At 44.8% G+C, this 23,687-nt stretch overlaps 1 protein-coding gene and 1 long non-coding RNA gene across 3 annotated transcripts; one reads left to right on the top strand and one right to left on the bottom strand.

The window, feature by feature from the left end:
• Positions 1-355: 355 nt before the first annotated feature.
• TMEM159 (transmembrane protein 159) lies at positions 356-23,681 on the bottom strand. Of its 2 annotated transcripts, none has more exons than XM_010388584.2 (5): positions 23,315-23,681; positions 20,780-20,968; positions 11,546-11,714; positions 7,909-8,047; positions 356-1,487 (listed from the first exon to the last, which is right to left on the bottom strand). In XM_010388584.2, exons 2-5 carry the CDS (start codon positions 20,873-20,875, stop codon positions 1,406-1,408), a joined length of 486 nt encoding a protein of 161 aa, XP_010386886.1. In that variant the 5' UTR covers positions 20,876-20,968; positions 23,315-23,681; the 3' UTR covers positions 356-1,405. The 2 variants fall into 2 exon arrangements, with proteins under 2 accessions (XP_010386886.1, XP_010386885.1); XM_010388583.2 differs by having other exon boundaries at positions 20,780-21,075; positions 23,315-23,420.
• LOC115895236 lies at positions 21,035-21,920 on the top strand. The gene is made up of 3 exons (XR_004055433.1): positions 21,035-21,161; positions 21,544-21,593; positions 21,806-21,920. It is a non-coding gene; the product is annotated as an uncharacterized LOC115895236 (long non-coding RNA).
• Positions 23,682-23,687: the final 6 nt, after the last annotated feature.

Raw genomic sequence — 23,687 nt, 5'->3', positions numbered from 1 at the left:
ACTGCCTGCAAAAGCAGCTTACGCTGAGGAAAGCTGTACTGAGAGATGAGAGGTGAGAGATGCCTAATGATACCACCTGAGCCCCTGGAATCAGGAGCACCTCAAGATCTACCCCTTGGCTTTTTGGTTGAGTGAAACTAATCCTTTTCCCCACCACCCCTCTCTTTAAAGTAATGTGGAATTGGGTGTTTATCACGAGCAACTTAAAAAATCCCTATTACCCAGCACCAGTCATGAAATTGACAGAGGAATAGGCAGGTCTGACGTATGGAGCAGAAGGGAAAAAGAGTAAAGGAAAAAAGCCCACTCAGATAAATATTGAATGAAATGCCACAGCAAATAAACCACTCAATAATTCCACTAGGAAATCCCGTAGGAAGTTTTATTTTTACTTTCTAGTCCTTTAGCACTGGCTTAGGCTGGGCACGGTGGCTCATGCCTGTAATCCCAACACTTTGGGAGGCTGAGGTGGGTGGATCACCTGAAGTCAGGAGCTCGAGACCAGCCTGACCAACATGGTGAAACCCCATCTGTACTAAGAAAAAAAACACAAAAAAAACTAGTTAGGCACAGTGGCTGGTACCACTTGGGAGGCTGAGGCAGGAGACTTGCTTGAACCTGGGAGTTGGAGGTTGCAGTGAGCCGAGACTGCACCATTGCACTGTACCCTGGGCAACAAGAGGGAAACTCTGTCTCAAAAAAAAAAAAAAAAAGAAAGAAAGAAAGAAAGAAAGAAATGACTTAACAGGACAAGCTCTTTAAAACAATACAAAAGTACCAAGTGCAAACATGTAAAAGATTAACAGCACTTAACAGTACTCAACAGTAACAGTGGAAACTACACCTTTAGACTTTTTTGAAAATAGTCTTGGCCACAAAGTTATATTTGGACTCTATTTTCCAACTTGGAGAGGCCAAATGTTGCTGTTCTTTCTGATAAAAAGCAAATACCACAGAAGGGCTTGTTCTGTTTTGGATTTTTTTTTTTTTTTCATCTTGTTTCACATGAGTGAAAAAATTAACAGCTGCCCTCATTTCTGAAAACAAAAAACTATAAACAACCACTGTTGCTCCCAATGGGACCGTTCGACATAAGTCCTGAGGCTTTGGGTTCAATGGGCTAGAGTCTAGAAGCCCAGGACCCTGCCAAGGTCAAGTCTGCATATTTGGGGCAGGGTGAGCTGTTGAACCATCGCATTTCTCTGCTGCTTCTTTACATGGGAACCAACACAAAAACAACACAATCCCTAAATTGGCTGCTGCAGGATCCTACAAATAAGTGAAAAAGCGAGAGGACACAGCCAAGGAGTGCTTGCTACCCAGCCCCCTTCTTCTGAGCCATAATTCCAAGGGGTGAGTATGATCCAGCAGTACTTGAAAAGAAGCCTGGCCTCTGAGCAGCCACTCATTCCTGGTAAAGCCCCTCGAAGTCTGCAGACTTCATGGCTGGCAGAAAGTCACCACTGGTGTTTTGCTGTGTCAGTGGTCTGTTGGATAAGAAGAAGAAATGGTTAGCTCTAGGTCTTCGGTAAAGAGAAACGTTGGAAGTGTGCATAGCTGAATACATGATGTTCTTTTTCCTGATTTATTTTTAGCTGCTTCTTGCAACCACACCAGGCCTATGCCCATTATACAGATGAAGAAACTGAGGACACAGGAAGTTAAAATGACCAGGTTAGGAGTAGGGTTACAGCCCCTTTTCTATCTTCTAATTTGGATATTTATTATGTTTTTCTTAATTATCTGTGTCCTCACAACAACCCAGTGAGAATTGTAGATTAAGAGTAGCGGCCGGGCGCGGTGGCTCGAGCCTGTAATCCCAGCACTTTGGGAGGCCGAGACGGGCGGATCATGAGGTCAGGAGATCGAGACCATCCTGGCTAATACGGTGAAACCCCGTCTCTACTAAAAAATACAAAAAACTAGCCGGGCGACGAGGCGGGCGCCTGTAGTCCCAGCTACTCGGGAGGCTGAGACAGGAGAATGGCGTGAACCCGGGAGGCGGAGCTTGCAGTGAGCTGAGAGCCGGCCACTGCACTCCAGCCTGGGCGGCAGAGCAAGACTCCGTGTCCAAAAAAAAAAAAAAAAAGAGTAGCTATTTTGTCTATTTAACCAATGGACAAAAACTGAAATCAGAGAAGTCAAGCAGCCTGTTTCAAGACCACACAGCTAAAAAAACATGCCAGGGCGGGGATTCAGACCATATCTTCTGATTTCAATTAGTTTCTTGACACCTTCCATGAAAAGGAGTTCGGGGGGAGGATCGTATTAGTCAATTCTCACGTTGCTAATAAAGACCTGAGACTGGGTAATTTATAAAGAAAAAGAGGTTCCATGGACTCACAATTCCACATGGCTGGGGAGGCCTCACAATCATGGAGGAAGGCAAAGGAAGATCAGGGGCACTTCTTACATGGTGGCAGGCAAGAGAGCATGTGCAAGGGACATGCCCTTTATAAAACCATCAGATTTCGTGAGCCTTGTTCACTATCACGAGAACAGCAACCATGGGAAAAACCCACCCCATGATTCAATTACCTCCCACCAGGTCCCTCCCATGACATGCAGGGATTACAGGAGCTACAATTCAAGATGAAATTTGGGTGGGGACACAACCAAACCACATCGGGGGAAAGGAAGAGAAACCAGTCTTCTTCAGTCCTTCTGACTGTCAGAAGGCTGTGAGAGAGGAAGTAGTGCTATTGATATTAACTCAATTGGATCCATGGTTTATCTTTGAATTTCAAAAAGCCTTGCCATCATTGACACCCCACTGTGGAAAACCACAGCACACGCCAGAGTTTGGCCGACCAGGAGATATTTCCCAAACCCTTCTCCTTACAAGTTTATGCTACAGAAGATGACACAGCTGAACATTCCCAGCTTAGAGTGGGGATATGCTTTGGATGTTTGTCCCCTCCAAATCTCAAGTTGAAATGTGATCACCAGTGTTGGAGGTGGGACTTGGTAGGGAGTATTTGGGTCTTGAGGGTGGATCCCTCATGAATAGCTTGGTGCCATCCTTGGGGAATGACTGAGTTCTTGCCCTGAGTTCATGCAAGATCCGGTTGTTTAAAAGAGTGTGGCACCTCCTTCCTCTCTCTCTTGGTCCTGCTCTCGCCGTGTGACACTGTCTCCCCTTCACCTTCCACCATGATAGGAAGCCTCCCCGGCCCTCACCAGACGCAAATGTCAGCACCACGTTTCCTGTATGGCCTGCAGAACCATAAGCCAAAATAAACTTCTTTTCCTTGTAAATTACCCAATCTCAGATATTTCTTTAGAGCAATGTAAAAACAGACTAACACAAGTGGCCATCTGACAAAGTTCTAGTCAATGAAGTCTTCTGAAAGCATAGTGACGAGAGGTCCTGAGAAATATTTTACTCATATTGTAAAAAGGGTCAGACGCAATTTTTTTCTCGTTTTATCCTGCCTTGAAGGTAGCTGGTGCACCTGGAGCTGCAGCAGCTATCTTGTGGCCATGAGGTAGGAAACCAATGGGCTAACGATGGCAACACAGTAAGGCAAAAGGTGCCTGGTATGTTGATATCACACAGCAGCTGCACCAGCCCTGGGCTGTCTCCAGTTTTTCATTAAGCAATAAAAAAAGTTCCCTGTGTGTTTAAACTAGTATCTACTTTGGTTTTTCTCGTTATTTGCCACCTAAACCATTCCTCCCTCATAACAAAAAACTAAGAAGCCTTTCCTTTTCTTAGTAAAGATATAAGAAAGCTAGTTACGCTCAGGCTGGTTTGGAAGATTATGATATGGGGCAGTGAATTTGGTGGCTCTACAAATAAACACAGCCGCCCAGGGCCCCTTCTTCTCCCAAGCTGCAGGCCTGGGAGGTCTCGCTGTCTCCATAACAAAGCAGTGTGGTTTCGCCCCCAGAGGCTAGCTGATCTACACGGGACGCAAGTCAGTGTATTTGATCTACATATTGTTTAGTTGATTTTCATATGTAAGGGAAACTTACAGTTTTGTTCCCTTTTTCTTTTCTTTTTAAAAAATTTAAGCTGTACATTATCTTTCATGTTTTAGGGCCAAAATTCCATTAAATCATGAAATAAATTGTATACCTCCTCTTCCCTCCACTCCATGCTTTTGATCATTTAATGAGGGAGTTATCTTTTTTTTGAGTTATAAAGAATTCACTAATGCAGGCTGGGCGCAGTGGCTCACACCTATAATCCCAGCACCTTGGGAGGCTGAGGCGGGTGGATCACTTGAGCTCAGGAATTTGAGACCAGCCTGGCCAACATGGTGAAACCCCACCTCTACTAACAATACAAAAATTAGCCATGCATGGTGGTGCACACCTATAATCCCAGCTACTTGGGAGGCTGAGGCAGAAGAATTGCTTGAACCCAGAAGGGAGAGGTTGTAGTGAGCCAAGATCAAGCCACTGCGCTCCAGCCTGGGTAAGAGTGAGACTCGTCTCAAAAAAAAAGAATTCGCTAATGCAGGGGTTCGCAGATGAAAACTATGTTCACAATAACATGACCTAATTACATGCCTTTTTCATTCACATTCTCTCACAAGGGAACAGTGCAATTTTTCAAAGTATATTTGGAAGATCTGCACGACTCAATGAACCAATATTCTCCCAATGACCAATGGGTAAAGTTACAAAATCATGCATGATAAAGATCAATTTGAAGTGTGAGAGATAGACCTGCAGATTTCGATAAAATAGAGTATAAAAATTTCACATTTTATCTAACCTTTAAAAAACTACCACTTATGGAGTTTTGGTGTACTATCATAGAATATCCACAATTGTTTAAAACAGCTTAGCCTCCCTTTCCCAACCACACACTGAGTGATGCTGAGTCTTCTTCAGATACTTCAAACAAAACAACATAGTACAACAGAATGAATGCAGCCACACAAATGAGAAGCCAGCTGACAACTATTAAGGCAGATGTGAAAGAGATTTGTAAAATGTAAAACCATACCACTCACAACTTTCATTTTGTTTTGGAAAATATAGTTACTTTTCATTAAAATTTGTTATTTCTATCAACAAGTAATATTGCTCCTTTTAAATGAAGAGATATTTTTAAAATTTATATTATGATTTCTAATAGAATCATTATTTCAGAACAAGGAACACTGAGGAAGAAAATTTTAAAAAAAGAAATAAGTATTAATACTCTTTTTTTTTTTTTTTTTTTCAGACAGAGTCTAGCTCTGTCACCCAGGCTGGAGTGCAGTGGTACAATCATAGCTCACTGCGCCCCCAACCTCCCAGGCTCAGGCCATCCTCCCTCCTCAACCTCTTGAGTAGCTGGGACCACAGGCATGCACCACTATGCCCAGCTAATATTTAATTTGATTTAATGTAATTTATGTTATGTTTAATTTATTTTATTATATATAGTTTCATGTCATGTTAGTTATTTATTTTATTTTATATTTCACCTCATTTCATTTGTTTTTTGAGATAGGGTCTTACTCTGTTGCCCAGGCTGGAGTGCAGTGGTGTGATCACAGCTCACTGCAGCCTTGAACTCCTAGGCCCAAATGATCCTCCCATCTCAGCCTCCTGAGTAGCTGGGACTACAGGCATGCACCACCACACCTGGCTAAGTTTTGTATTTTTTTGTAGAGATGTGATCTCGCCATGTTGCCTAGGTTGGTCTTAAACTCCTGGCCTCAAGTGATCTTCCCTCTCTGGCCTCCCAAAGTGCTACTAATGCAATTAACTACATAAATAAAATCTCTTCGGAGGCCTCAATAATTTTTAAGAAGGTAAAAAAGTGACCTGAGAACAAAAAGCTTAAGAACCTCTGCCCACGTGGAAACAACTGGTTGGCAGCAATAGGGGAGGATAAGGAGATCAAGTACAAATCCTGGATTTCTTTTTCAATTTTTTCATTGATAAGTAGGGAGTCCGATTTTGCTACTTCCTGTGGCATAATTTTTAAGAACTTACCCTATTATGGCAGGGTTCAGAGACAGGGAGGAATTTTATTTCAGAAGCATCACCTTCAGTGTGCAAAATAGGCCAATATTTCTCCTTTCATGTCTTTTAAGACTGGGAGTGAGTCAGTGCCTCATGCCTGTAATCCCAGTCCATTGAGAGGCCAGCGGGGGAGGATTGCTTGAAGCCAGGAGTTTGAGAACAGCCTGGACAACAGAGCAAGACCCCATTTTATAAGTAAAATACAAATGAACAAACAAAAAACTAAGAGCGATCAAAGCGATTTATGAAAAGGTGAATATGACTCCAGGGATATCCATTAAGCAATCCTATGAGAGCCATCCTTGAGCAATTTTATATTACACCCACTTCACCCTTTATTTCTCAACATAGGAATAATAACAGGATAACCTTTTGGTAAGGAGTTCAAGGGCTGTTTGGTAGAAAAACAGAACTCAGGATATCGGTTCTTATGGAACAATGGTTGGCCAAATCCAGCAAGCTGCCTGTCTTTGTAAATAAACTTTCATTGGAACACAGCCATGCCCATTCATTTACTTCCTGGTCTGCGCTGCCTTCATGCTACAGCAACAGAGTTGACTAACTGCAATAGAGACTATATTACTTACTAAATACTTGCTATCTGGCCCTTTCCAGAAATTGCCAACTCCTGTTTTAGAAAGTCACTCTGTATCCTGATTAAGAGGGCTTTGGAATTAACTGACCTGGATTTAAGTCCCTTCTGTGCTACTCTCAGCTTAAGGGACTTGGCTTCATTTTCCTTATAATAGAAAGGGGCTAAATTGTAAGGATGACATAAGATAAGGCCTGGAAAGTGTTTAAGAGAGTCCCTGGCACAGAGCAAGTGCTCACTAGCACTATCATCAACGTAGCAGGAGCTTAAATGAAGTATGATGAACTTGGGACTTAGATTCTAAAACCAACATACAGGACAAAAAGAAAGCATTAAAATAAATCTCCTTTGAAAATCCCTTAGGTGGGTGGCACATTATAGACAAACACAGAGTCTCCCAGTAAGGCCAACATAGCTGGTTTTTCCCTCCAGCATTTAAGTAGATCGCTGTTGTTTGACTCGAGGCCCCAGATGAAGTAGCTGGCATTGAAGAGCCATATTGTAGGAACAAAAATCTATATATTCAAACATGAGGCTCACACTTAGTTAGTGAGAAACTCACATTCTCAAGAGCAGAGGGGATCGACAGACTTTGGGGACAGAAGATTCACAGCTCCCATGCTGTACCGCTTTGGGCGACAGACATGTCTGGTGGGTCATTTTTCTCCTGTGCCTCTCCGCCCCACCCCGCCAAAGAAAACCACCTAATTTGGTATTTGTAAATTAAATGGACATCTTTTAAAAGGAATCAATAATACTGATAGAGTTGCTATGACAATGAAATGTGTATACCTGATGGAAAATGACAGCTATTGCTTTGTTTAAAATTCCATGGTAAGTTCCCACGTGATGCCTGGCATACACGGGGAACTATGAGAAACACCTGGGTCTTACAAGTCTCCTTCTGGACATCAACTAGGATTACGGTTTTATTTGTGAAAATTCCCTCAAGTGGCAAAGATTAAATTACTCAGCATTTAATTATTAAATTACCACAGGTGGCTCACGCCTGTGGTCCCTGCACTTTGGGAGGCAGAGGCAGGAGGACTGCTTGAGCCCAGGAGTTAGAGAACAGCCTGGGCAACATAGCAAGACCCTGTCTCTACAAAAAATAAAAAATATTAAAATTAGCCGGGCATGATGGCATGCACCTGTAGCCCCAGCTACTTGGGAGGCTCAGGCAGAAGAACTGCTTGAGCCTGGGAGGTTGAGGCTGCAGTGAGCTATGTTCATGCCACTGCACTCCAGCCTGAGTGACAGAGTGAAGCCTTGTCTCAAAAAAAAAAAAAAAAAAAAAAAAAGTAGAAAGATTAAAAAAATAAATTATTCCATGGACATGTATTTACCTGGGAGAAAACCAGTAGTTGATGAGGCTGGAGACCACTACATAGGATGCTATCATCATCCCCGACATGACGAGTGACACGAAGCCCAAACCACAGAGGATGCAGAGCAGTGAGAGGCCACCCACAGCGATGACCAATCCTAGGAGGAGAACGTGGTTAGGAGAAGCGTTCATCTCAAACAGGTTGAAAACTGGCAGACCCCAGGGTCAGTGCATTTAAAATAACGTCAGCTAACTCAGATTATTAAAGTAAGGAGATTTCCCACAAAAACCCAGATTTTTGGCATCACTTAAAAAAAGGAGGTGATATGGGCACCTGAGTGGGCATCGAACCATGGCAGCAACTGGCTGGCCCTCCCATTGCTTCCAGTCCCCATAGTTCCCAAACTGCATCACACATGGGCCGCTTTGCTCATTTTGTCTTTTTTTAATTTTCCTTTTTGAGACGGAGTCTTGCTCTGCCTCCCAGGCTGGAGTGCAGTGGCGCGATTTCAGCTCACTGCAACCTCCGCCTCCCAGGTTCAAGCGATTCCTGGCTTCAGCCTCCTGATGAGCTGGGATTACAGGCGCCCACCACCATGCCCAGCTAATTTTTGTATTTTTAGAGAAGATGGGGTTTCACTATGTTGGCCAGGCTGGTCTTGAACTCCTGACCTCAAGTGATCCACCCGCTCCCCAAAGTGCTGAGATTACAGGCGTGAGCCACCGCAACCAGCCTGCTCATTTTGTCTTGCCCGTAGGTGTTGGAGTTTGAGATCCCTTTATCCTCAAGGTCAAAGATGAACTTCCAAAGGGATCCTCCTGAGGAGTCAGCCAAGGCAGTACTGGGGGAGGTAAATTATCTCCAATGTCTCAAACTGCATAATAAATGCCATTATTTACACTTACTTACAAGCTATAAGAATAAAGGTCATGCAGACTAAAGCAAAATCTAAATGCAGCTTTTGATGGCATCCTTGAAAATCCAGCCTGTCAACCATCACATTTTAATCTTAAGGTCTGATTGGTCATTTTTATGGAGCATGTAAAATGCCATTTTAATATACCATTCCCATTCTGAATGGGAATATTAATGAATTACCATCTAATACGTCCAAGGAAAATACATTTTTTCATAATGTGGGGTCCATGGGAGGAAAAGAATAAAAAGTACAAGGAAAAGATCATGAAGAACAAATAACATGCAAGTATCGTACGGCTGACACCCTTCCCTTTGCTTGCGAGTGGTCAGTTAGCCCAGTACTCCTCCCACAGCTACAATGATGGTTTCAGGGAGGGACCCTGAAAAGGCTGGAAGGAAGAGACATCAACAGATGTGCTGCCTTTTCATAAAGATTTGCAAAATTTTAGATCAGTGTTTTTCAAAGCGTGGCGCCAACCACCTGCATCAGAATCAGGTGCATCAAGGAAGCTTGTGAAAAATTCAGATTTCTAAACCCCACTCCAGACCTACTAAAATAGCACTCTCTGGATGAGGCCTGGAAGTCTGCATTTTCTTTCTCTTTTTTTCTTCTTTTTAAGAGACAGAGTCTTGCTCTGTTGCCCAGGCTGGAGTGCAGTGGTACGATCATAGCTCACTATAGCCTCAACTGCCTGGGCTCAAGCGATCCTCTCACCTCAGCCTCCTGAGTAGCTGGGACTACAGACACACACCACTTCTTTCTTTCTTTCTTTCCTTTTTCCTTTCCCTCCCTCCCTCCTCTCTCCCTCTCTCTCTCTCTCTCTCTCTCTCTCTCTCTCTCTCTCTCTCTCTCTCTTTCTTTCTTTCTTTTTTGAGACAGGGTCTCACTCTTGTCACCCAGGCTGGAATGCAATGGTGCATTCCATTGCATGGAATGCAATCTCGGCTCACTGCAACCTCCACCTCCCAGGCTCAAGTGATTCTACTGTCTCAGCCTCCCGAGTAGCTGGGATTACAGGTGCCTGCCACCATGTCCAGCTAATTTTTTGTATTTTTAGTAGAGACAGGGTTTCACCATGTTGGCCAGGCTGGTCACGAACTCCTGACCTCAGGTGATCTGCCCTCCTCAGCCTCCCAAAGTGTTGGGATTACAGGCGTGAGCCACCGTGCCTGGCCTCCTTTTGTTTTCTTTTAAAGAGATAGAGGGGAATCTTGCTATGTTGCCCAGAATGGTCTTGAACTCCTGGTCTCAAGAGATTCAAAGTCGGTATTTTGATAAAGGAAGTAAGATTTATACACACTCAGAGCTGGGTGCAGTGGCTCACACCTGTAATCCCAGCACTTTGGGAGGCCAACGTGGGCAGATTACTTGAGGTCAGGAATTCAAGACCATCCTGGCCAACATGGTGAAACCTCGTCTCTACCAAAAATACAAAAATTAGTCGGGGATGGTGGGGCATGCCTGTAATCCCAGCTACTTGGGAGGCTGAGGCAGGAGAATTGCTTGAACCCGGGAGGCAGAGGTTGCAGTGAGCTGAGATCATGCCACTGCATTCCAGGCTGGGCGACAGAGCGAGACTCCATCTAGAAAAACAAAAAGATTTAAATACACTCAGCTTCAAGAACCACTATTCCAGAGGCTTTGCACATGCTGTTCTCTTGTCCAAAAGGCCATTCCTTGCCCACCCTGAGGCAAAGTTGTTACACATCTTTAAAGTCTTGTCTGCTGTAAAGCTTTGCATGGTACCACCAAAATGTAATGGCTCTCTCCTTTCTCTGTAAATTTCCTTTCTTACGGTACTCATTCATTCCTCCACCCATTCATTCATGCATTCACCCATCTATCCTTCAACATTTACTCAAAAACCACTCTGCCAGGCTGTATTTGGCTCATCCACTGACCATGCCTACTTTTTCCTTCAAGTGTAAACTGCTTTGTCCCTGGGGCAAATAAACAGCCCTGGGTGCTCTTAGCTCTGGGAAGCCATGGAATGGACCGGAAGTGATCACCTGACCCACTGGCCACCATCTCTCTGGCCACTTGCCTGTGGTGTGTGATCTGATTTGAAAAGGCAAAGTGAGCCAATCAGATTTGCTTTCCCAGTAATTTGAACTTAGGAATACAGGGAGAAGTTGACTGTTGGTAGTGGAACTTCAGGAAAAAGGGTGAAGGTGGTCTCTAGTACCTAGCGAGGCATCTGGCATGCAGTAGGTACCCAGTAACTTACTGTGGAATGAACAGCCTCCCTGCTTAACAATAATAGCTAGCATTCATTGAGAAGCTACTCTGTGCCATGTATTGTGTATTGTGCTAAGGACTTTATGGAGCCATATGTTTCAATCTTCACAACAAACTTTTGAGATTGTATTATTACATCTCTATTTTACATATGAAGAATTTGAGGCCCAGAGAGGTAAACCACTTGCCCCAAATCACAGTGGTAGAGGTGGAATTTGAATGCAGACTCCAGAGTCCATGTTTTACCTACTCTGATAAGTTGCCTTGCTTGATGTGATTTTGACAAGAATGGCAGACAGCCAGGTGTGGTAGCTCATGCCCATAATCCCAGCACTTTGTCAGGCCGAGGTGGGAGGATCACTTGAGCCCAGGAGTTTGAGACCAGCCTGGGCAACATAACAAGACCCCACCTCTTAAAAAAATTTAAAAATGGCAGATGCCCCAAAAGTATTGTTCTCCCAATTGAGTTATTTTCCAAGGGGGTGAATGACAGGCTACCTTCCAGTATGATGACCCCCAGCAGAGCAGCCAGGGACGTAAGCATCACGATGAGCAGGAAGAATCCAACAGGAACAGCTGACATGACAATGAACACGATCAAGGTGAAGGCAAGAAATGGATGCCTGTCCAAGTACTGACCCACTGGAGACTTCATAAAGGCCACCACCTGTGGGCAAAGGACGAAGAGCCAGGGTTAAGCACCACATCGGAACCCCAGGTTGAATGGATCTGCCCAAGCTGTGAGAATTACAACCAGAGGTCGTAAAGCCAGAAGGCTCATGCATTAAGAAGTCACTACAAGCCGGGTGCGGTGGCTCACGCCTGTAATCTCAACACTTTAGGAGGCCGAAGCGAGCGGATCACCTGAGGTCGGGAGTTCGAGACCAGCCTGACCAACATGGTGAAACCCCGTCTCTACTAAAAATACAAAATTTGTCAGGCATGGTGGTGTACGCCTGTAATCCTAGCTACTCGGGAGACTGAGGCAGGAGAATCGCTTAAACCCGGGAGGCGGAGGTTGTGGTGAGCCAAGGTCACGCCATTGCACTCCATTGCACAGCCTGGGCAACAAGAGCGAAACTCTGTCTCAAAAAAAAAAAAAAAAAAAGTCACTACAACAAGACTTCTCCCAAGACATGAGTCACCCAGGCAGCAATCTTAGGCAGCTGTGGGCAGGCGGCAAGTCTGAGGTCCCCACCCAAGGTCAAGTCCTGTGAAAGGAGGAAAGACCCAGTCATGGCTCTCCTGCCAAACACACACTCTTCAGAAGACCTCTTCGGCATATGGGTGCATTGATGTAAGGTACATACCATCTGCCTCCAACTTTACAGCTGAGGTTCTCATAGTTGAAGCCACTCAGACGCAAACAGGCTTAGCTACTTGGATCACCTAGGAGCTTGTTAGAAATATAGAATCTGGCTGGGTGTGTAGCTCACACCTGTAATCCCAGCATTTTGGGAAGTCAAGGAGGGAAGATCGCTTGAAGCCAGGAGTTTGAGACCAGCCTGGGCAACAGAGCGAGATTCCATCTCTACAAAAAATTTAAAAACTAGCTCGGCATAGCGGCACACACCCACAGTCCTAGCTACTTGGGAGGCTGAGGCGGGAGGATCACTCAAGCCCAGGAGTTTGAGGCTGCAGTGAACTATGGATTGCACCACTGCATTCCAGCCTGGGCAACAGAGGGAGATCTTGTCTCCAAAAAAACGGGAAAAAAAAGGAAATGCAGAATCTCAGGCCCCGATGAATCAGACTCTGTCTTTTAAACAAGATTCCGCAGGTGTTGTGCATACACATTAAAGTTTGAGAAGCAATGAACTAAATCACTTGTCTAGAGTCGCACAGCCTTCAAGTGACAAAATCTCACCACTAAAAGCTAATCACTTGTCTATTATTAAACATTAAAAGCATTATCATTATTAAAAGCATTATTAAAGTGATTAGCATTAAAAGCTAATCACTTGCTTATTATTAAGCATTAAAAGTATTACTATTAAAAGCATTATTCTATTATAATTATAATTATTATTATATAATTATTATATTAGTTATACATTATATTAGTATTAGTTATTAATATTAATATAGCATTAATTACATATTACATTATAAATATAATATAAATATATTATATATTCTATATAATATGTATATAATTATTTGTATTATATTTATATTACATTATTATAATAATTATTAAAAGCATTATTAAGCATGAAAAGCTAATCACCTGTCTATTATTAAGCATTAAAAGCTAAACACTTGTCTATACTTGTCTATTAAAAGCCAAGCTCAGCATTAAAAGCTAATCACTTGTCTATTATTAAGCATTAAAAGCTAATCACTTTGTCTAGAGTCCTACAGCCTCCAAGTGGCAAAATCTCAGCATTAAAAGCTAAGGCCTGGCTGGGCGCAGTGGCTCACACCTGTAATCCCAGCACTTTGGAAGGCGGAGGTAGGCGGATCACCTGAGGTCAGGAGTTCAAGAACAGCCTGGCTAACATGGTGAAACCTAGTCTCTTTTAAAAAACACAAAAATCAGCCAGGCGTGGTGGCCTGTGCCTGTAGTCCCAGCTACTAGGGAGGCTGAGGCACGAGAATCGCTTGAGCCTGGGAGGCGGAGGTTGCAGTGAGCCAAGATGGTGCCATTGCACTCCAGCCTGGGTGACAGAGTAAGTCTCTTTTTCTTTTTTTTGTTTGAGATGGAGTTTCACTCTTGTCGCCCAGGCTGGAGTGCAATGGCACGATCTCGGCTCACTGCAACCTCCGCATCCCAGGTTCAAGCCATTCTCCCACCTCAGCCTCCTGAGTAGCTGGAATTACGGGCTCCCCCACCATGCCCAGCTAATTTTTGTATTTTTAGTAAAGACAGGGTTTCACTGTATTGGCCAGGTTGTTCTTGAACTCCTGACCTCAGGTGATGTGCCTACCTCGGTCTCCCAAAGTGCTGGGATTACAGGCGTGAGCCACCGTGCCTGGCCGCAAGTCTCCTTTTCAAAAAAAAAAAAAGCAAAGGGCTAAGGTCTTGGACTCAAAATGGCCAATGCTTGCAATAGCTGCCACATCAAGTAAAAATACTTTTATGTCATCAACCTGGTTACCATAGTTGGCCACAGAATGTGACTAATACAAGTTTACGCTGTGTTAATAAATAGTTTATTTTCCTTCACCAGGCAAAAGGAATTTTGGATCTGACTAAACGGAGGGAGACTGCTTTAACACAGAGCTGGCCATAGGCAAATCCACAAAGATGGGTTTCACCCTCTCCTCCTTAGGCTCCATGCCTTCTCTCTCCTCAGTACTGGCATTCTAGATCCTGTTCATTTGAAAGGTACATAACCTTCCGTCATAACTGGTCCTTCCTGAGCCTCATCCCTAGGGCCTTGCAGGCCAGCAGATGAAAAGAAGACATAATTCAGGTCGCCAAAACACATATGCCGCCTAGGAACAAGAGTTTACCCAAGTGATTTAAACAGTGGGATTTTCAGGGCGAGTTGGAAGGCAGGAGGGGTTTGTGGTTCATGCTGAAAGAGCTAAAGTACAAGCCGCATCCTGCTTAAATAGAAGAGGCCATGCCAAGAAGCCACAGCCGTAGGTCTTGGGCTTCAGCATGGTCTCCTAAGAATTACTCTCGAGGCATGGCCAATTTCACTTCCTGCCAGGCCACAGGACGGCATAATGCCCACTGACCTCACTGCCTCCTGCTACCCTACCATTCTGACAAAAGCCACCAAAAAGCGTGCTATTCCAATTCTCTAACCAGAGATGACTGTAGCAGGAATCACCTCGGAGCTGGCACTGCCTAGCCTGGACACTCCATCATCAGAGTCCAGTGAGATCCTGCTGTGTTGGGGCAGCTGAAAGTGAGAGACAGGCGGAGGGGCTGTGGGAGTCACCACACAGAATGTGGGCTGGTCCCTTGCGCTGTCTCAGGTCCTGACTTCTTTCCAGTTCTAATCCATATGCATCCTTATTTGATGCTCCCTGTGTCACCTGACCCTTACAATAAAAAGAACCACAGTGGGGAGGAGCAGATGGGCTCTCCAGGAAAGGGAGGCAGCAGTACACCAGTGAGTGTGCTGTGCTGGCGAGGGAAGGGCTGTGCAGTGGAAGGAGCTTGTGAGGCTGGGACACCAGGACACCAGGCTTGCTGGCTTACCCCTGGGCTGTCCATCACAGGCCACCTGTGCCATTCAGCACTTGGAATGCTCCTCCTGTGACTGATGGCCTGGATTTCCAATTTAATTTAATTAAAATTTTAAAGCTGAGACGATTCAGTTGTTGGAAAAATTTTAAGTCTGTTTCAAATAGGTTGGGTATGCGAATCTATTTCACTGAATTGTAAGTTTTATAAAATCTGAATAGAGATTAAATATTTCCAGTGAAAATTTGGTATTGGAATTGAGATGTGCTCTAAGTGTATGAAAAAAACAGTGCAAAATATCTCATTAATACTTTTTTATATTACCTGTTGAAATTATAGTGTTTTGGATATATTGTGCTAAGTTAAGAATGTATTATTAAAATTAATCTCTGGCCAGGAACGGTGGCTCACGCCTGTAATCCCAGCACTTTGAGAGGCCGAGGTGGGCAGATTACTTGAGATCTGGAGTTCAAGACCAGCCTGGTCAACATGGTGAAACCCCGTTTCCAGTAAAAATACAAAAAAAATTAGTTAGGCAGAGTGATGCATGCCTGTAATCCCAGCTACTCGGGAGGCTGAGGTGGGAGAATCACTTGAACCTGGGAGTTGCAGGTTGCAGTGAGCCGAGATTGCGCCACTGCACTACAGCCTGGGTGACAGAGCGAGACTCCATCTCAAGATAGATAGATAGATAAATTAATTAATTAATCTCATTTGTTTCTTTTTATGTTTTTTAATATAACTATTAAAAAACTTAAAATTATATATGTGGCTTACATAATATTTCTGCTAGACAGCACTCATTTAAGTTTCATCTAGGGGAAAAAAAACAGGGAACAAACTGCTGTCATTTGAGCAGAACTATGACATGATTAAAGGAATGATTTAAGAAATATGAACCTAGCAATCATGTGCAAGAGGCAGGGAGAAAGATTTGCAGGAAATCAGGCAAGATATACTGATGGTCAAGTCCAGGCTGACGGCACAGAGGGAAGCAGAGGGGGAGGAGGAGATGGGTGTGAAAGTGGAATGACAAAAGAAGGAATACACAGGACTTAGGGACAGTTTGGCACAGGGATATAAAAGGAAACAGGCAAGACTGTTCTACTTCAGTCCTTAAGGAATCCACCTTTTTCTTAGCCTTTTTTTTTTTTTTTTTTTGAGATGGAGTTTCGCTCTGTTGTCCAGGCTGGGTGCAATGGCACAATCTCAGCTCACTGCAACTTCCGCTTCTGGAACTTCCAGGTTCAGGCGATTTCCAGCTAATATTTGTATTTTTTAGTAGACACGGGGTTTCACCATGTTGGCCAGGCTGGTCTCGAACTCCTGACCTGAAGTGATCTGCCCATCTTGGCCTCCCGAAGTGCTAGGATTACAGGCATCAGCCACTACGCCCCGCCATTCTTAGTCTTTTCTGAGTCTGGGCTCTATAATCAAAGAGAAAGTCATTCGGATATGCAAAGAGACCAAGATTCAGACGATTAAACCCAGCAATTGTCTTTTCCCAAGAAGTACAGCTGAGCTCCAGCCAGTCTGTCCCAGGAGGGGTGGACAGGGTTCAACCACACCTAATAATAACAGAGAACATTCATTAAACACTCAGGTGCCAGGCACTGCTTTAAGCGCCTCCCGTGTTATTTCCTCATTTATTTCTTCCTACAATGCTATGAGGTAGGTAAAAAAGAACGACCTAACACTATTTAAACTCAGGGGGGTAGAACGTAGCAATTAACATTTCATTCTCATGGCAACAGAGGGGGATGCGATGGAAAGGTGGAAAGTGGGAGAGGTTATTATTCAGTAACATGCACTGTGATTTTCCATCACCAGCCTGGAGGTAGACACAGGTTATCCAATCTAGACTCTACAAGTACAGTGCAGCACTGCAGAGCAGAGGAAGGCCAGGCCAAGACAGACTGACAAAATTACATGCCAGGCTCTGTGCTAAAGCCTTAAACAGCATCTCAGATAATCTTCATAACAAACCTCTGAGCCTGGCATTGCTCATTTTAGAAAAGAGAAGATGGTAGCTGGGCGTGGTGGCTCACTTCTGTAATCCCAGCATTTCAGGAGGCCAAGGCAGGAGGACTGCTTGAGGCCAAGAGTTTGAGACCAGCCTCAAGGACCAGTGAGAGACCTTGTCTCTCCAAAAAATATAATAAAACATTAGCTGAGTATGCTGGTATGCACCTGTAGTCCCAGCTACTCAGGAGGCTGAGGCTGGAGGGTTGCTTGAGACCAGGAGTTCGAGGCTACAGTAAGCCATGATCGCAGCACTGTACTCCAGCCTGGAAGACAGAGCAAGACTCTGTCTCAATAAAAAATAAATAAATAATTTTTAAAAAGGAGATGGAAATTCAGTGAGCCTAAGTGACTTGCCCAAGGTCAGACAAAGGCAGTGGGCTTCTAAAGTAGGGACAGTGTGGCCAGTATTTGAGAAAATGAAGGCTCCACCTGGGATGATTCAGGAGCCAGGCAAATTCCCCGGTAGAAGAATGCAAAAAACAATCAACGATTCATTATCTTTTCCTACGAGGAGAAGGGCGAAGGGTCAGGACCATCTAAAACCACTGGTGGCCAGGCGCAGTGGCTCACGCCTATAATCCCAGCACTTTGGGAGGCCGAAGTGGGTGGATTGCCTGAGGTCAGGAATTGGAGACCAGCCTGGCCAATATGGTGAGAAACCTGTCTCTACTAAAAATCCAAAAAAAAAAAAAAAAAAACCAGGTGAACATGACTATTACCTAAGTTCAGGCAGGGCCAGGGTGAATGCCTAGTACAGTGCTTGGCATACAGTCAGTGCCAAGAAATATGCAGTCAATCCTTGTTACTCACAATTCCATATTTGTAAATTTGCCTCCTCACTAAAATTTATTTGTAACCTCAAAATGAATACTGGCAGTGTTTTTTGTTTTTTTGTTTGTTTGTTTTTTGAGACGGAGTCTTGCTCTGTCACCCAGGCTGGAGTGCAGTGGCGTGATCTTGGCTCACTGCAAGCTCCGCCTCCCAGGTTCACGCCATTCTCCTGCCTCAGCCTCCCGAGTAGCTGGGACTACAGGCATCCGCCACCACGCCTGGCTAATTTTTTGTATTTTTAGTAGAGACGGGGTTTCACCGTGTTAGCCAGGATGGTCTTGATCTCCTGACCTTGTGATCCACCCACCTCGGCCTCTCAAAGTGCTGGGATTACAGGCGTGAGCCACCGCGCCCAGCCTGTTTTGTTTTGATTGAGACAGAGTGTTGCTGTCACCCTGCTGAAGTATAGTGGTGTGATCTTGGCTCCCTTCAACCTTCACCCCCTGGGTTCAAGCGATTCTTGTGCCTCAGCCTCCCAAAAGGCTAGGATTACAGGCACATGCCACCATACCCAGCTAATTTTTGTATTTTTAGTAGAGAAGGGGTTTCATCATGTTGGCCAGGCTTGTCTTGAACTTCTGGCTCAAGGGATCCACCTGCCTCGGTGTCCCAAAGTGCTGGGATTACAGGCGTGAACCACCGCGCTTGGCCCACAGTGCTTTTGGGGTCATTAGTGGACATGTCCACAACAGCAAAAGACAGAGTCACCTACCATGTACATTCCCAGCTGAGGTCAAGCAAGGTGACACTGAGCCTTCCTGTTTCGTCCTTTAAACGAGGGTCATAGTGGTCTATTTAGTGCCATGTTTATGCTTTAAGTTGGTGATTTTACCGTTGAAAATGGTCCCCAAGTGTAGTGCTGAAGTGTTCTCTAGCATTTCTAAGCATGAGAAGGCTGTGATGTGTCTTATGGAGAAAATACACGTTGTGTGATTAGCTTTGTTTAAGACGTGAGTCACAGTACCATTGTCGGCCCTGTTGGATCATTCAATGTTAATGATCAACAATATATACTAACATGTCTTTAAACAGAAATACACAGAAAACGAGGTTATGTACTGATCAGTTGACAAAAATGTTGTGACAGAGGCCCACAGCAACCGAATCCTCTATTTCCCCGAGGAGCGATGGTTTGGTATATGCTAATTCAATGTCTGCAGTAACTTTATAGAACATAACTACCATGGTTAATGAGAATCAGCTGTAAATGTGGAATGGCAGGAGGACCCTTCTTACTGAGCTAACTTTTAATAACAAGAGTCCCCGCCAGCTGGCAAGAAAGCTGCTTGTCCAATTTAAAAATAGCTTGGTAAATCCACAAAGAGTGCCAGATAAATTCTGGAGCAAGTCCAGAATTTATTGTTGTAGACTGCAAAGAAGCATCTCTTCAAGTAGCTCCGCTGCTCTATCCAATACAAACAACAAAAATACATCACAAAACAGTTCATTTTGTTACATATACATATGTATTTTTATAGGTATATTACATAGAAAAAAGGTCTAGAATGACATACAAAATGTTAACAGTATTATCTCTGAAAGCTCTTTTCCCTGACAAAATGCTGAAAGACATATAGAAGAAAGCAACAAGGATAAATATGCAAGAAAACAACATACTATCTTAAGTCCCATTGTCACTAAGTGGCTACTGAATACCTAAAAAGTGGCTAACTCAAATTGAAATGTACTAGAAGTGTAAAACACACACGGGGTTTCAAAGAGGGAGTACGAAAAAGAAGGTACAATGTCTCAGAACCTTTTTTCATTAATAATTTTGTATAAATAATTACATGTTGAAATATTTTTGATATCTTAGGTTAAATAAAAACATTATTAAAAATAATTTTTTTTTGGGAGACAGAGTCTTACGCTGTCACCCAGGCTGGAGTGCAGTGGCATAATCTCGGCTCACTGCAACCTCCGCCTCCCGGGTTCAAGTGATTCTCCTGCCTCAGCCTCCTGAGTAGCTGGGACTACAGGCGCTCACCATCACTCCTGCTGATTTTTGTATTTTTAATAGAGACAGGGTTTTACCATGTTGGCCAGGCTAGTCTCGAACTTCTGATCTCAAGTGATCCGGCCACCTCAGCCTCCCAAAGTGTGAGGATCACAGGCAGGAGCCACCGTGCCCAGCCAAAATTAATTTTACCTATTTCTTTTTACTTCTTAAATGTGGCTACTAGAAAAATTTTAAATTACATATGTGGCTCACGTCATATTTCTATTGGAGCTGGATTCCTAGTGGAACACTGAACTCAAATCTGAAGTAGGCTTTTGTCTCTCATTTTCAGGGTAACAGGGCAAAAATCACAACAAAACCAACCAACCAAACAAACAAAAAGGATGGTATCTGTGGCACAGAGTTCTTTATCCAGCTAAAGAACTGCATTTGCCATTAGTGGCAAATGACTCAATTTTGGCTTAAGAGATGTAATTGGAAGTGTTGTGTGTGACTCCCAGGAAGTCTCCTTAAATTGGAGGTGGCTTGTACATCTCTTTTCCCCCTGTCCTCAAATCCTGTTGCCTGGAACATGGATACAATGGCTGATGCTCTTGAGTCATCGCAGACAAGGAGTTTGAAGGTCACAGCATAGACATGGCAGGGTGGTAAGCCAGAAAGATTCTTGACTTACCTCCAAATTTCTTCTACTGGAGAAAGAAATAACTTTCTATCTTGTTTACGCTAGTGTTATATTGGGATTTTCCATTATACACAGTGATTGGAAACTGACCTTTGAATTATTCTGGAAGGAGTCTATCAGCAGAGAGAGCTTCTTCTGCAGTTCTTGTAAGTTTCTTGAGATAGTCCGGAGCTCCTCTTTTGCCATTCTGAAGCTCACTTCAATCTCTCTGGGGATGAATTCTCCTACCAGTAAATTCTCCAGCCCATGGTCCAATGTCTCATGTCGTCCTGTCTCTTGCTGTTACCAGAGGAAACAAAAGCCGTTAGTGGTCTTCATCCAGCTGGTTCCACGAGAGCTTCTACCATCCTCACACCTTGATGGCGGGCATGCAGATGGAGGGTAACCTGGCAATATTCACAACAATTTCAGATTGCACACACTTCAATCCAGGAATTTATCTTCCAGGAACATGATGGAAATAATCCAACAGGTATCTCAAAATGTACTAAAAGGCCATGCATTTCCTCCCTGTTTATAACATGTAATGACCAGCAAAACATTGGAAAGGAGCTAACTGTATTTCCATGAGGAGAAAATGGGTTAAATAATTATAAATTCAGTCATTAAAATGATAGTGTGACTGTTTCGTGATGTGAAAAGATGTTTATGATACTTTAAAAAAAGATAAAATGTTAACAGTATTATCTCTGACAGCTTATGTTTATTTTTTAGCTTGACAAAATGCTGAAAATACACAGAAAGCAAGAAAGCTGAATACACTATTTCAAATCTCATTTCCTTTTATTTTCCCTCGAAAGCTTTCCTTGTACAACGACAGCCTTGGCCTATTTCTCTTCTTTATTACTGTGCAGGTTGGCTCCCAATTCCATCACTCCATACATCATCATCTATTTACTTGCAGGTAAGTCTATCCCCACTTAGGAGAGCTGCGCCTTGGGGGCAGACAATAATTATACCCTAACTAAACTGCTTGGAATTTTGAGGGGGTGTCCCAATCTCACACAATTTTTACTTATTTTTAATAAAGGCAATTGGTTAAATTGGATATATTTTTTAACCCTTGTTGAGTTTTCAAATATAAAAAAAAAATCATTCTTATTTTATATTTCCCAGAACTGGCTGGACACAGATGTGTTTTCCATTTCTCCTTTTAAACTGACCTCCTGACCTACAGTACAAATGCTTAAAAGATTCTGTCCACGTGGCCAAAATTAATTGAGAGATCACCATGTTTATTTATCACATTGAATATCCCACGTGCTAATTGCATTAGTTACAGGGGGTAATTTTATTTACTACTAAGCTGTACAGGGTCTCCTATATAAATTAAAGTGCATTTTAATCATCCCAGCTAGACATTCTCTGCTACTTTCCTTGTGTAAAACAAGAAACTCTTTGGAAGCGGAAGTTGAGGAGGGGACTAATCCCACGACCCCACATTCTCTCTCTGAAGCTGCCTCTGGCGTACATCTTGAACTCGGGATGTTCCCAGAACTCAGTTCGCGTAATCTCATCTCTGCAGCAAGCTGAAACAAGCCCAGTTCCCCCTACAGGTCTCCTTTGGTCTGGGAGCCTCAAGTGCCACCCAGACCGGTTTGGGGAGTCCGATGGGAGAGTGTGTGGGGAGAATGCCATCGGCCACAGCCTTCAAATGCGTCTACCTGGCCACCAATTCCCAGACCCCCTGGTCACTCACTCCTCGGAGGGGCCTCCCCAGCCACAGAGGTGTCTCCCGAGAAGGGAAAGCGTGGACCCGGCGCGGCCAAGGAGTGCCCCGCCTTCTTCACGCCTGGGGGACTGGGCCAGGCCAACACCAGCCAACCCTCTCCCCTTCCAAGGCTCCAAATAAATCTCCTGGCTCTCCTACCCCCGAATCTCCAGGAGCAAACGGCTACCTCGAAAGTTCCATCTGGGAGGAGGGGTCACATCTCTGGTTGGGGGATGGGAGCTGCAGGGCGCCTCGAGCTTACGCTGGCCGCCCCTCCCCATCTGGGCTCAGCCTTTCAGCCTTCAAAAGTCAGGGAGACCCAAGGAGAGGAGGAAAGGAGTGAAGCGCAGGTGGAGAAGGGTTCCGCGTCCCAGAAGGCACAGAGGCTGAATAATGGGAACTCAGAGGGGCGTCGAGTACTTTGTTATTAATTTGGGGGTAGAGAAGCCCCCTTTGATACTTGCAGATCTCTCTGCAGTGTCGGGGAAGGGGACCTCGGTGGAGAAGAGGGGCTGGATGGTGAGGAGGGCGCCCGTTTTCAATAATCCTTGGGAGGTTTGCCTCGACGTCTTCCCCAGGTTCCCCAGAAAGGGGCACAGTCTCGGTGTGTGGTGGTGCTAGCTACCATTTTACCTAATCTAGTAGTGTGTGTGTGTTGGGGGGTGGCGGGGTGAGTGTGCTCTGAGGGGTGGGGAGGAATCGTGTCTCCTCTTGCGCTCCCAGCCCTGTCCCGGTGACTCACAGGCAGGAGACGCCCCTTATACTAACCCCGGGGCAGAAAGCTACGGGGCGTGGGACCCCGATTGCGCGCTCACGCCGTCGCCTCCGCGCTCTTCCGCTGTCCCCGCCCGGCGAGGGGGGCGTCTAGCCACCCGGGGCACCCAGACCACCACCCTCAAGCTCCGAGCTCTCACCTGCTCCTGGCGGCCGAGCAGCCCCCACCGCGTTTGCAGGCGGAGCGAAGAGAGGCAGAAGGAGGAGCAAGAGAAGGAAGGAAAGAGCGTCCCGGGAGGGAAGCCAGAGCCGCCTGCCTCCGCCCCTTGGCCCGGGCACCGCCCCTTGGCTCTGCTCTGCTGGGCTCGCCCCGCCCGTGGCCGGAAGGATCCGGCAAAAGCGCGCCAAGGCCCCGCGCCCAGGCCTTTGCCAAGCGCGCTCCTTCCCACTGGCTTTCGGAGCCACTGGGGACAAGCCCGAAGAGGTTGACAGATGAGGAAACTGAGGCTCAGAGAGTGTCCCTTCCCACACGACTGGCTTGGAGTGAGAAAGTTCAGACCACCTTCAAGACAG

Source organism: Rhinopithecus roxellana, chromosome 20 (assembly GCF_007565055.1).
Source record: "Rhinopithecus roxellana isolate Shanxi Qingling chromosome 20, ASM756505v1, whole genome shotgun sequence".
NCBI classification, from domain to species: domain Eukaryota; kingdom Metazoa; phylum Chordata; class Mammalia; order Primates; family Cercopithecidae; genus Rhinopithecus; species Rhinopithecus roxellana.
This window is presented reverse-complemented; position numbering and strand designations above follow the sequence as displayed.